At 45.6% G+C, this 13,660-nt stretch overlaps 1 protein-coding gene across 1 annotated transcript in view; it reads right to left on the reverse strand.

Moving 5' to 3' along the window:
- LOC311222128 (sucrase-isomaltase, intestinal-like) overlaps window positions 1-13,660 on the reverse strand; it is a gene marked incomplete at both ends in the record, with an annotated part of 52,379 nt that overhangs the window by 36,869 nt on the left and 1,850 nt on the right. The window contains 6 exons of the mRNA XM_084306258.1: window positions 332-444; window positions 1,222-1,318; window positions 1,989-2,157; window positions 11,294-11,439; window positions 11,534-11,636; window positions 12,200-12,431. Coding sequence (XP_084162384.1) covers window positions 332-444; window positions 1,222-1,318; window positions 1,989-2,157; window positions 11,294-11,439; window positions 11,534-11,636; window positions 12,200-12,431 — 860 coding nt within the window. The remainder of the gene's footprint in view (window positions 1-331; window positions 445-1,221; window positions 1,319-1,988; window positions 2,158-11,293; window positions 11,440-11,533; window positions 11,637-12,199; window positions 12,432-13,660) is intronic.

Raw genomic sequence — 13,660 nt, forward strand, 5'->3', positions numbered from 1 at the left:
ATAAAATAAAATAAAATAAAATAAAATAAAATAAAATAAAATAAAATAAAATAAAATAAAATAAAATAAAATAAAATATTAAATCTTTATACTTCCTCTGTTATTTTCGTTTTGATAATAGGCTGTGCTCACCTTAGTCTTCCTCTTATTGCTAATGTATTAATAGGATTTTTTCCTGCTGTTTGTTCCCACCTGCCTCAGCACATCAGCTATGGCTTCATATAACCAGAATGAGACCAAGTTTTGTCCATGCTGCCTGCTGATACTACCCAGCACCGATGGGATTTGTTCCACTGCACTGCCCCACGTGCCGTAAGCACTTTCTACTAACCTCTGTGTACTGCTGAACCACGTTTTCGGGAGTTGGCCCAAGGAAGACATAGAAGTCAAGGATCCCTCCAATGGTGCGGAAAGTTAAGGATGGGTTTGGACTCAGAGAAACATCTGAAAGGGAAAAACAGATTCTCAGGACAAATTAACTCTGCATCATGAGGTGTAAGGATGCTCTCCTCTCCTCTGTGCCTCAATGTGTCCCCTAAGCAGAGGTAGATACACATGCAAGTCACTACCTGGTGTGATCAGATGAGCACCCAGGCCAGCTGGCCAGTCCTCCTGTAATCTGCATCTTCTGATGGGCACGGTGCAGCAATAAATCACAGCAACCCACACAGATTAGAGTGCCCAGATTCATTTGTCTCAGTTTCATTTATATAAAAAGGAACCGCAAGCTTGTGTTTAGGGTTCCTCGATGCTATTTTAATCTTCTTATTGGAAGTCATTGCCTGCCAGGGGAAACTGATTTTATAGACTGAGTGAAGATTCCCCTTTTCTGAAATTATACTATTGGATTAACACAGTAAGGTGACCATGGCAACGCACAAAACTACTCTCCACAGACAGAATATAGGACTAACCTAAATTGATTTGATTCAGTTATGCCAATCCCAGAGGAAATTTCTTCCACCTTCTCCTTTCCCTGTACGTGCATCTGTTTTTTAAAAAATTAATCATATATTTTCCCTGAAAATACCTTACCTTGTTTAACAGTCATTCTGTTGAAACCCCTTTGAAAACTTCATAGCAATTACTGAACACTCACTTATGCAACAGTTACATTTTTACTGCACTGAAAAAGTAATCAGTAAAACAGCTTTTTTTAATATTTACTGATTTACTGCCTTTCTATATGCAATCAGTCAGGGAATTTGTATGTCCTCCTACCTTGTGCATTGGAGTTCAGAAGGAGAACACCGTGGGCATTGGAGTCATCCTCTACGCACATGTAGAAAGGGTGAACTCCGTAGAGATTGGCATTTGGCTGAAACATAAACAGCATGTTAACTATGGCTTGATTTTGCCTTTTTTTTTCATATTTTTTGTCAGCTAGGTACATATGCAAAGACAACAAAATATATTAATTCACAGTTAGAGACTTGTTTTGAATGGTTGAGGATTTTTTCATCTAAACTGGTGTGAATTCAAATTGATAGAACAGGAGTTGTTTTTGCTGCTTCGACGCGGTGCTTCTTATTAGCCAGTCTTAACCAAAACCTCCATATTTTGCCAAAACCTCCAAAATGGCAAAGGTAAGACGTGTTTTGCCAGCTAAAATAGACTCATCAAGCACTGGCCCCAGTTTTGCCAAACATTTAATAAGTCCTGCTGAAGGCCAGCTTGTTTGGATGAGCAGGAATCAATCTGCATGTGAGATTAAATGCTTTCCTGACTCAGATATACAAAACATTCCTTTTCTGACAACTACAGCAGCATGAGAAAGCCTCTAATAAGTATCCAAATCACCTCAAAATGACTTATGATTTTGTTTTTCAATTAAAACTTACAACACCTACAAAACACGTGGCATTCGGTCTTTGCCATCACTTCCCATCAGCAGTGTTACCCCACCAAGAGAGGTGCCCCCTCGGGTGCCTCACCACCCCCTCTTTGTGGCACAAGCTCAGGGCAAAGCCCTGCCCGAAGTGAGTTACCGTGGGTGCCTGATCCCTGCTGTACATGCCATAGGTAACAAAGTCCATGCTGTGTTTGAAGGACACGTGCTCATGCTCGCCAAACCCGTAAACCGAGGTGGATGGCACAGCGGTTGTAATCTGCAGGTACTGGTTGGAGAAAAACAGATCAACCAGGGGACTGTCCCACCTGTGACAAACAGAGGGAGACATAGTTAGCTTGCTCATCTTTGGTGTGCATCATTTGAAGCTGACGTCCAGCTACTTATACTCTTCCTGTATTTTGGAGAGTAACAATATTAAAAAGTGGTGAGCTTTATGCAAGCTTCTGATATACTTAAGCTAACACACACTAAATTCATCTTGCAATGGCTGCAGACATCTCAGCTCCTTACACAATAAAACGCATCGGTATAATTTTGAAAAGAATGACTAAAATAAGAGAAGACACTATCTAAAATCCTATTACCAAAATAAGTCATCGCTTGTGCTATTTCTATGACAACCAACAGGGCAGGCTAAAAATTGTTATTACGCAGTGGGGTTCAGAATGCTTAATGAGAACAACAGATATTTGGTTGTTCCCAGTTTTTACTTTTTAATGCTTTGGATCAGGACTCAAACACTTTTGTTACCCCCACTTTATGCAGGCACCTAGCCCAGCAGAGTGACACCTCCCTCCTGACTGCTCGCACGGGATGTTTGTATTGCAATGGCTCTTCCCTCACCTCTCTCACCAGTTTAATGCCTTTATTTCTATTGAATCATCTGTGGACACAGGCTCACATTTTAATTAGGTGTTACATTCTGTTTCCTATCTCTAGTGCTATAATGAGCTGCAAGCTAGATGGGGGAGAACACAGTCAAGCTGTGGAGAAGTGTTTCATTAATGGTGCTGTGTATGCCATGAGTACCACATTTAGATAGCACCCTCTCGAGCCTTGTTTAACCATGAATTTGTTACAGCTAATTAAAATAAATGAGCCGAAGCCATAGAGCATAGAAGAGGCATAACTCTCCTTTTAATGGTCTTTTGTCAATGATTTTGACAAAATTAAATGGTTGATCAAATTAACCAGTAAATCGGAGCAGCGGAGGACGTGCAGGGCTGGTGGGGGAGCAGCGCTGCCCCTGGCTGCCACCAGCACCCCGGAGTGGCCGGCAGGGCTGGGAGGAAGAGCTGGGAGGAAAGGTTGGAAGGAAGGGGTGGGAGGGCTGGGAGGAAGGGCTGGAAGCCCACCAGAGCCTGGGCATCCCTGCGCTCCCCATAAGGAAGCGAGGACCTGCTCACAGGGATGCCAGAAGTGGTCCAAGGCACCCTCCTGCCTCCATGTGCAACAGGCAGGCACAATCCATCCCTGCAGTGCCCTTCCTAGACCAGCCCTAAATCATACCCATGATCTGAAGGGTGTGTGCCTTTTAGAAAAGTCTATTTGGCCTCTTTTGAGAAGCAAGAAAAGTAATAATTTGTATTTAACTCACAATTCAGTTGTTTGGCAGCAGCAACTCTCCCTCCCAACATCTCCCCCACCTACACGCAGCACTGAATAAGGTTGTTTTCTTACAGGAAGGCTAATGCACCCAAAATACCAAAATATCCCTGAGAGTCAGGCCCAGCTCTTGGCAAACAGAGGCTGCTGTGCTGTGGAGCTGCACGCCTGTCCGAAGGAGCTCCATCACGTCACGTAGCTCCGCTCTGTGCCACGGCTCCGAGCAGACCGCGGGGTTATGCAAAAAGCAAAGGATGCCAGAGGGGAAGTGCTTTGGGAAGAGCTTAAATATCTGTCCTAACTCATTGAGCACTCTCCATGATGTCTGTTCGGAGGACATGAGGCTTTGTACGTCCCTGGCACCCACGTTATGGCACTGACATTTCCCATCGTGAGCACAATTAGCGTTACCATGGCATTAAAAGTGCTCCTTCCACTCGGCCAGTCCCTCCTGCCCAGGAGGGGCACCAGGGTGCTGAAAAACCACAGCCCTGGGAGCAGACTGTCTGCCCCACTGAGTCCTGAAATGGCACCGAGAAACCCTTTTACACCCTGTGCACTCCCCTGGGGCACTGTCAGGAGCTCAGCTTCTGCACAGCATCCCCAAAGCAGTGCCCTGCTCTCAGCTGTGCCATGCTGCCAGCCACTGCTCTCCACCAGCGTGGTCCTTCTGCAGACCACAGCTCGATGGAGCAGCCACAAGCTAGATACAGCATTAATGATGACATTAAAAGCAGAGGTAATGGCTCTCTCTTCTTTTCTGGGCACCACTATGTCTCCTCCATCTGAAAAAGAGCGTGGACAGATTTTCCCCTGGCACCTCCTTCTGCCTCCAGTCCCGAGCTGCTGCCCTCGGGCTCTGCAATGCACAGTGGTGAGCTATTCACTACGTGTTTTGTTGGCAAAGAGAAATCGTTTAAATGAAAAAAACAATGTCTGTCATTCCTCAAACACTTGGAGACAATAAAAGGAAATGTTATATTTCTCCCACCTCCCCGCCTGCTGGTTTTAAGCAGATAGAAGGAACGCAACAGGAGGGAGCATAAAATGACACCGCATGCGCAGGAATTTGCATGGTTCTCCTCCAGCAGCCTTGCAAACCGTAACAGCGCTGTGATGGACAACAGAAAGGATCCTAAAATCTAAAAAAAAGCCTCTAAAAGCACAGCTGAGAGGTTGTTCACTGTCAGAAATGTAACCCCCACCAGCAGTTAAAGGTGGCCAAGCCCCTGCAGACGAAAATCCGTGAGAGGTGATAGCTGCACTCAGGCTCTCTGCGGGAAATCCAAGCCCTGCGGTGAGCCTCTGTGGTGGGAACCATCCTGCCCGCAGAAACATCAGCTGGGTGCCTGCCACCTCTGCCTGCTCGCTGCTGACCCGTCCTGTAAGCCTGACTGATAAAAGCCAAGGTTTTCCCCCAAACACTGTGTGCTATGCTTAAAGGTAAAGCTGGCTCTTTTTTTTTAACCTCATCAGTTAAAAAAAAAAAAAAAAAAAAAAAAAAGAAACCATTGATTCAAGACTGGAAAAGTCTGTAAAAATTAAAATTACTGGCTGGCACAAGTGCCACATCCAGCAGTCACCCCTCAGGCCAGCAGGACAAAAGGTAATGGCAGCAGAGCAGGGAGGCAGTTTTAAGGAGGATGGGCAGGCAGGTAGGTAAAATCCCCTGCCCATGTTGATGACTAACATCTTCATGATGTTTGAGGAGGATGACTAAAAGACAATGGTTTTCAGAAGTGCAATCATCAGTCCTTTGTGATCTGAACCGCAGCAGATGATTTGCCTGGCTGAAGGATTTCACTGTGCTCAAGTTTTCAGAGCGCTGACTCTCGCTGCCGAGAGCAAGCAGCTGCTGGCACACACGGAGAGGTCACATAAAACTCCCAGAGAGAGGATACTTGGGACAAACATACACTGCTTCATTAGGACATGCAGAACACATTATTTGAACATTTAAAATCATTTTAAGTTGGGCCAGGGTTTGTTTGCTTGTTTGTTTGTTCTTCCTGCTTTTTGCAATGAACCCCAGAGAAGAGAGCTCACTGCTTTAGGGTGTGAACACCCCCTCCTGCTCACTGGCTTGGAGAAAATGTCCTCTCTAGCATCTGCTTTTCTTGGCCTCCAAACCCTTTGGAAGCCACAGCCTTAAAAAAAAAAAAAGAACACCCAATATCTTATCTGTGTGTAATTCAGGTGGAAACTTCACACGTCTATCGGAAAAGCAGACCTCACCCTGCCAGAAGAGCTCAGTGACCTTAATGACTGAGAAGCACAGGCCCTGCGTTCAGATGCCTGGCCCTGGCTCACCTGGCTGCTAGGCAGCACCAGCTCAGGAGCCCAGTTCTCCCCTATTTTTCATTGCACTCAGATTTCTGAAAAATGTTTCCACTGTCTCACAACAGCCAGCCTGCTTATTAAGGTCTTGGGGAAACCCCAGACACTGCAGGCCTGTGCAAGGTATGCCAAGAATAATTTTTGATATGTTTTTCTTACTTTTCAGGTGATCTAATAAATAGGGGGAGAAAGTTCTTGCCAGCAACGTATTTTCCACAAACCTTTTTTTTTTTTTTTTTTTTTTTTTAAATGAATTGCAGGGTATATTTATAGCTGTTGACATAGTTTTGCTCTACTTCTACTGAATTCATCGTCATGGTATCAGAGCATCTCCTATAAGTGGCTAGATATATAATGCTTCATTTTTGTACTGAAAAACACTTGAATAAGTAATATAGCTACAATACATCTCAGCTACGTAACATAAATCTTAATGATTAGAAGACTAAAATAATGGCTCTTGTAAACCAGGAGCAAGCCCAAGCTACCCATGATCCACACAATTTTCTCCTGTTGCTTTCAGCAAAACCGCAGTTTAAGACAATAGCACTATAAATCATTCTAATAGCCGTGCCTATGTAAAAACATCTTCATGGTAAGTGGCATCTGTGCTTTCTAGCACAATCAATAAAAAAAGGCAGCTGAACTCTGCAGCAGCCTTTTTGGAAATGAAGGGAAACCTTGATTAGATTTTTGTTATTTGTGCCATGTCTTCCCAGTAGCAAATGAGGTATTCCTAACTCTTAATAGAGAGAAAAGAGCATTTATCTGGCTTGGGAAAAATGCTGTCTTCCATTATTCATATGACATCATGAGGAAAAGTTGTTTGGAGAACGGATATTAAAGTGGAGAATCAAATCAATAGCCCATCCTTCTGCAGCCTGTCTCTGACAATGGCCCATGCCAGGTATCGCAGAGAGAAGAATAAGATGTCACTCAGAGACAGCCCTGCAATAATCTGTTTATGGAGGAAGTTTCTGGCTGTTTTCATAGAATTAGCTTATGTTGTGAGACATGGAGACAAAAATAATTTTTTTGTAGAGATGATTTTTTTATTATGCACGAATACTCATCCTGCTAAACCTCCCATGTCAGCACTGCCCTGGGGCAGTGAGTCCCACAGAGTAATCACACACTGCAAAATTTGTATGCCTTTGTTATCTTTTGCTGTTTTAAAACAAACAGTTCCCAGCCTCTTACTCTCTGTTCTTAAGGAAATCTGAGCTTTCTTTAAGCCTTCATACCTCCTGCTACCTTTTCCAGGCGGTTGCTGCTGTTAATGGGCCAATTTGCCAAAACAGCTCTTCTCCTAGTACTATAGGAGCAGGGAGAGGTTCCCTTCCCTCCAGCCTCGACTGCTCCATAAGTTTGGGAATTTCAACTCCAGGGCAGGAGACACAGCTCCAGTCCTTGTCCCTTGTGTTCGAGATCTAAGACTTGGAGCCTTCAATAGGCTGCAGGCTTGGGACACATCCTCAGTAAGATGGAAAACACCTGGCATCTGCATGGGACTGGGTGCCATCCAACCCCACCAGCAGACCTGGCACCTCTTCCCTCTGGTGGCTTCAGATTGTTCCTGACACAGGAAGGACCTGCCTTGGCCCCCACTGAAAGAGTAGGGGGGAAAAAGATGGGCAGGATAGGATGGGACAGAGAAAATGAAAATGGTGGATGAGAAGGAGAGAGGCAAGAGGGAGGAAAGCCAAGAGGCATTGCCAGGAGGAGAAATGGAGACAGCCCAAGAGCTGCCCACCAGCAGCTGCTGGTCCCAGAGCCCCCAGCAGCACCTGGATCATTTCCCTGCGTGATCCCATCTGATCTTCACCCCATGCAGGCAAAGAGGAGCCTGTCCCCTGATTATCTTGGCGCAAGCTGAAAATGTAGTGGAACTTGGCCTTTTGTTCCTGATCCTGACTCCACATGAGGTTTGCAATCAGCTTCTAATGGCTATTCCCTGACATAATTCATTCCTCTCCCCCCTCATTGTGAATACACGGCCCTGGATTTATCCTGCCCTCCTCAAGCCGGCGCTCGGGTGGTTCAGCTATTGTGAGGGCTCTTTGCACATGGCTGGGAGAAAGGCCTGTAAATCAATATTCAGGGATATCTGCAGACTCCAGGACTCCACTGCTCTCCCCTACAATGTTGTGGACATGGCAATAAATCACTCCTCACAAGGAGGAGGCTGTGTGTGCACAAATGGCAGAGCTGGGATGGGCTTTTACATCAGGCAGACAGAGCAGGAGCTTGCCACCAGCTGTATCTGTCCTGTTGTCCCACGGCTCCTGTGTCTGCAGCACAGAATTATAGAACCATCCAGGCTGGAGAAGACCTTTAAGATCACCAATTCCAACATCAACCTGACTTAACGAGTCTCATTGCTAAACTATGTCCCTTAGTGCCACATCCACATCTCTTAAATATCTCCAGGGACTGGGACTCTACCACTTCCCTGGGCAGCCTGTTCCAGTGCTTGACCAATGCTCCATGAAGAATTTTTTCCTAATGTCTGATCTAAACCTCCCAATGCAACTTGAGAACATTTCTTTGCATCCTATCCTTGTTACCTGAGAGAAGAGACAGACATCCTCCTTGCTGCAAGCTCCTTTCAGGGGGTTGTAGTGAGCAATGAGGTCTCCCCTCGGCCTCCTTTCCTACAAACTAAACAACCCCAATCCCCTCAGCTGCTCCTCGTAACTCATTTTCTCGTCTCTTCACCACTTTTGTACCTTTTCTCTGCACACACTTGAGCAACTCAGTATCCTCAGGTGACCACAAGCACACAGGCTAGAGACTGTACTACGGCAAGGAGGGCAGACAAATGCACGTGTGGATTTTCAAAGAACAACCCTAAACTGCTCAGAACAGACTGCTTCCACCTGGATTATACCCACCATGAGGGAATTTAGCGTTTGTGTTTTTTCTTTTAGTGGGTCATCCAACAGTGCAAAGCTGTTGGTAGGAGACAAAGAGTAGGAGGAAAAGAAGGTGTCTGAGCACTTGGGATTGCTTTACAGTGGGAAAGCCTTTTCAGAGATGTTAGGCAGGTCCAGCAAGGCACCTGGGCCTGGCTGTTATTTTCCAGTCAACTCTGGTGTGCAGCTGTCAAAAGGGCCTCGTTTGTCCACTCGGATTAAGGATTGATTCAGCCGCTTGTTGAGATGGCAAGACCATGTCTTCTGGCTTCTTAAAATAGGAAAACAAACTCCCCTGGGCCTCAGGCCCAGCCCTGGCCCACCACAGAGCCTGTCGTTGGGCAGAGAGGGCTGAGCCAGCAGCCAAATGGGCTCAAGTGGCCCTCAGGCCGGGCAGTACAACCTGCCCCCTAATCTGAAAGATTTCCATCCACACAGCTCCTCTGATGGCTAAATCAGCCACCAGTCAGGATGTGGTGGCGTTGCTGCATTTGCTTGCTCTGACAGGACGGACGGATGGACAGACAAGCCAACGAAATGGAGGCATTTCTGCTCCTCGCACTAGGATTTTAACTCCAAGCATAATTCAGCTGTGAGAGGAACTGCTCCCTGCCGGGGTGTGATGCGTCAGTCTATAAGCACCGGCTGTGCCATTTGACGTGAAATAAAAAACCCCAGGAGCACAGAATTTCCCTTTCTCTAGGCAAAATCCTCTGTCTCTCTGCTGATGAGGATGTTTTATTAGCAGCACTACCACTGCTCAGAGGCTAAAAACCCCACTGACCGTGCCCAGTATTCACCCCAATTCCTTATTTCTGAGCTCTAGAGAGCCCAGAGCCAGCTCTGGGGGCACAAGGGGCCCCACATGCATAGGATCACCCTGTGTTTGCTTCGTAGAGAGCCCTTCCCTTATCTGGGACGTCCCAGATTTGAGGATGCCCTGACTGACCAAGGCCAAACCGTCGGGTTTGGGGTCAAGATAAGGACTGAGCTAGCTGCCAGCATTTCTCACTATGCAGGCACCTCCTCCCTCAGCAAGCCAACTAACAAGCCTCTGCAAAAATCTCTCATTACAAAGAGAAGAAAATTGGGCCTTTAACTTAAGCCCACTGTTTTCACAAAGCTGTTAAGTCTAACGAGGAATTAAATTATTTTTTGTTATCGGGCAATGCATAATACATTCATTTACAATAGCCCACAAAAAGAAAACTTTACAGAATTGGCTGTGACACCTCAAAAAAGAGACACCACAAGACTGAAATTTAAAAGGACAGATAGCTAATTAAAAATCCATTGCAGTGGTTCCATCTGCAGTCTCACACCATCTCAGAGGCTGCATTGCCTTACTTGTATCACACGTCTTAAGCCATCCTTACATTTCATGGAAAGATAATGCTTATATTTTTAGTCTGTTTAACAAAGAGCTTCTGGAAAAAAAATACATCTGACTTGCTTTTTTTCACATTTTGGGGGTTAAAATTTCTAATGCGTAAAATGAACGGCTTGGATTACAATGACCTGCTGGGAATGCACCTTGCAAATGCTACATCTGCACTAGCAAGGGGTGCAACACTAACAGAGCTGGTGTCAGGGTCCCAAGGTCACAAGAGGTGGGTGTAATCAGGAGATTCACCTCAAAATGTGCTCCTGATCTAGATTAAAATGCTAATACAGTCACAACCACAGCCTCCTGTGGGCAGTGCACACTTTGTGTTGTTTTTTCTCTTCTTTCTTTCTTTTTTTTTTTTTTTTTTCTCTCAAGGCCCTGATGCGAACGGTACCCATATTATAATATTCTGTGCATCTCCTCTGCCTGCCTGAGTGATGCAGTGGTAACCCTCAGCAGCATGTAACACTGTCATTTATCACTGCAGATGGCTGAAGGCTGCTGCCAACACTGCACCATAGCATCCCCAAACACAACTGGTACCTCTATGAGGACATAGGGAGCCTCACTTCCCAAAAACTCTCTTGCTAAGTAGCATTACACACTAGAGACAGGTTGGTGGAAGGCGAGAAACTGTACTGGTGGGGGGAGCTTGTGCTGAGGTTGTGTATACCAGTACTAGTTTGAAAAGTACCAGTACCAGCTTTTCTCACAGAACGATGAGCTAGACCCACAAATGCTGTTCCCTGCTCCCATTGAAACCAGTGGAAGCTGAAGGCCCTGTGGTTTTGAGCTTTACTTTCCCAGACCTATATCTGGAAGAGTGGCAAGAGAGTTGGTGCTCAATTTCTGGTGTATTACAACACCACAAATTTCATAAAATGGTGCTTCAGTGCTTTCATAAGCTGAGAATACCAATGCCTAAAGCTGTGTACCCAAAAACTGCAGTCTCAAAACTTATTTGATAAGAAACTGAATAATCTTTTCTGCATGTGTGTGGATAATTTCTCATTACACAGGCAAATACTCCTATTAATAATGAGAGTTTTCTAGGAAAAAACATAAATCTGGATTTATGCTGTTTTGTGCTTGAGCCTTCTCACACAGAATGACATACAGTAAAGCAGTAGGAAACAGTGCTTGCTCCATCACTCTTATTTTCTCCAAAAAACAATGCTCATAACATCTCGTACTCACAGCACTGTGCCGGTGCTCTTCCTCTTGATCCTGAAGTGCGAGGCATCATCTGTGAACTCAACATCGTAGCTGGTGTCCTCGGCGGCCACCCCTGGGGAGTCGATCTTGAGGGGTACCTCGAAGCGCTCTCTGTTGGGGTCGTAGACCTAAGCCAAGGTGAGAGGGGGCCCGGGCAGGTTAGCTGGCTTGCTAGCGTGCGTGGCTTTCTTTAAATGACTTTCCATTCCCCAAAATACTCACTTTAAACCTCAGCCTGTCTTTCGTCTGGAACTCCACATCTATGACAACAGGAGAAATGTCACTTCCAAACAGCGACAGCTGGCTGCGCTTGTTCAGTGTTACCCTGAAACAGAAACACGCCTCACTTTCAGTGTTGGGAAAAAACTCAGCTATTCTACTTCAATTCTTAAAACAAAACAAAACAAAACAAAAACAGTCAAATCATTGATTTATCAAGAGAAATAAACTGAGGTTATTCCTCCATTTGCTAAGACCTTCTCCTCATCCTGGAGGTGGTGGTTGGCTGCTGGTTCCAGCAGGAGCCCGAGCTGCCAGCCGGGAGCAGCGGTGTGGGTGGCACAGTGCTCAGCCATCCCAGCCACAGCACTGGCACCTTCCCCTCTTCCTGATTAATGGCTTCTCACCTATACAGAGTCCAGCAGCACATGGTAATGTTTATTTCATCCAGCTTTAAGGCTAAAAATTAGACGACTAAATCTCATATGGTTGACTTAGCTCTCCTTGCCATTAATGGGAGAAATACCTGGTTTCTGTGCACTGGTGGTGTGGGGTGAGCAGCTCAGTGCAGAACCCCAATTGTACAGGGCTTAGCAAAACACACCCACCAGCTTTTCCACCAGCCTTTCCATTATAATAAGAAACACATGGTTTTCAAAGCCAGCTTACCTCCAGCCTTTAGCTGTCTTCTCCGCGTTCCCGCCCAGGGAATATCCGTAGGGGCTGTCCTCGGGGAAGAAGCACCAGGGCGCATTGGGGACGTCGGTGGTACACCATGTGCAGCCCCGTGCCTCGCAGCTCTCCTGGGAAGCGCCGGGCTGGGGGTGGCAGTCCACCCGCCGCTGCACCGCCACGGCCCCGCTGCACTGCTCTGAGCTGGAGCCATGGCACTGGCCTAGGGCTGCACGGGGGGGAAAGCAGTCAGAGACCACAGAAAACCATACAGAAACAAGCGATGCGATCTGCTTTGGTTATACTTTTTTTTTGATAATTTCTTTTTCCTAATTTTGGGGCCAACGCCACAATTCTTTTGACTGAGATGACCTCAGGACAGCATGCCTACTCATGACTGAAACCAGAGGAGCCGCTTTCTTTTCCATGCCAACACAGCATGGTCTCTATTGTTCAGTGCTCAGAGCTTCAGGTATTCAGCTGAAGCATGACCAACTTGAACTACTCAGAAATACTCACGGAAAGTTAACTAGCGAGCTACCGAAACTGCTGCTGAGGTGTCACATCCGACGTTCTCTGTGTGCTTATTCTTTGCCATGGTTTTCACAGAGGTTATGTATGTATACACAGTTATAAATATGTAAAATATTTATAGTTTACTGGTCTAGTGGGACATGTCTCTGCCCATGGCAGAGGGGTTGGAACTGCGTGGTCTTTAAGGTCCCTTCCAACCCAAACCATTCCATGATTCTATGATATACGTAATTATAAAAATGTTGATTACATATATGTTTGTATTAGGCTTCATTTATATAAATGAATATATAAATTATATAAATACATTCTATAAATGCTACATGTGTGTATTATTAGTACTTTGTATTAACATTCCTTGACTTAATACAGTAATATAGCAAAATATCTTCCCTTACGGTAAAGGTAAGTTGTTGGTAGGACAAGAAAAGGGACAGATCAGTCGTTCACAGAACCAAAACCCCTTAATGAGGTGCTCGGCCCTCTCCTGCCCCCAGCTGCTGGTCCAGCCCTGCTGCCCCTACACGCAGGGAGCCTGCCGAGAATGGGCTCTGCAGGGCCGGCTGCCTTCGGTGCTGGCAGAATACCCCAGGGTCCTGGGGAGAGCAGGCTGCTTACTTATTTTGAAGTGTAAATTGTAGTCGTTACAGCAGTACTCAAAGATTAAATCTACTTGGAAGATAATTACTCTTTTCCACAAAATGACAATCACCTGCTTTAAACGTTTTATTTTATGCGGACTGGTGGGTACTTGGCAGCTTAAAACGTGATTGCTGATGCAGTTGGGACTTCTCCCCGTAAAGAAGTTTACAAGCAGATGTGCACAAGCAATAATTCTGGATAGTGGAAAAAAATAAAAGCATAAAACTGCAAATTTATTAGGAATTTGCATCCTCTGGTGCTACTGGAGTTCAGCTCCAAGTA

This window comes from Netta rufina (genome assembly GCF_964035555.1).
Source record: "Netta rufina genome assembly, chromosome: 1".
NCBI classification, from domain to species: Eukaryota; Metazoa; Chordata; class Aves; order Anseriformes; family Anatidae; genus Netta; species Netta rufina.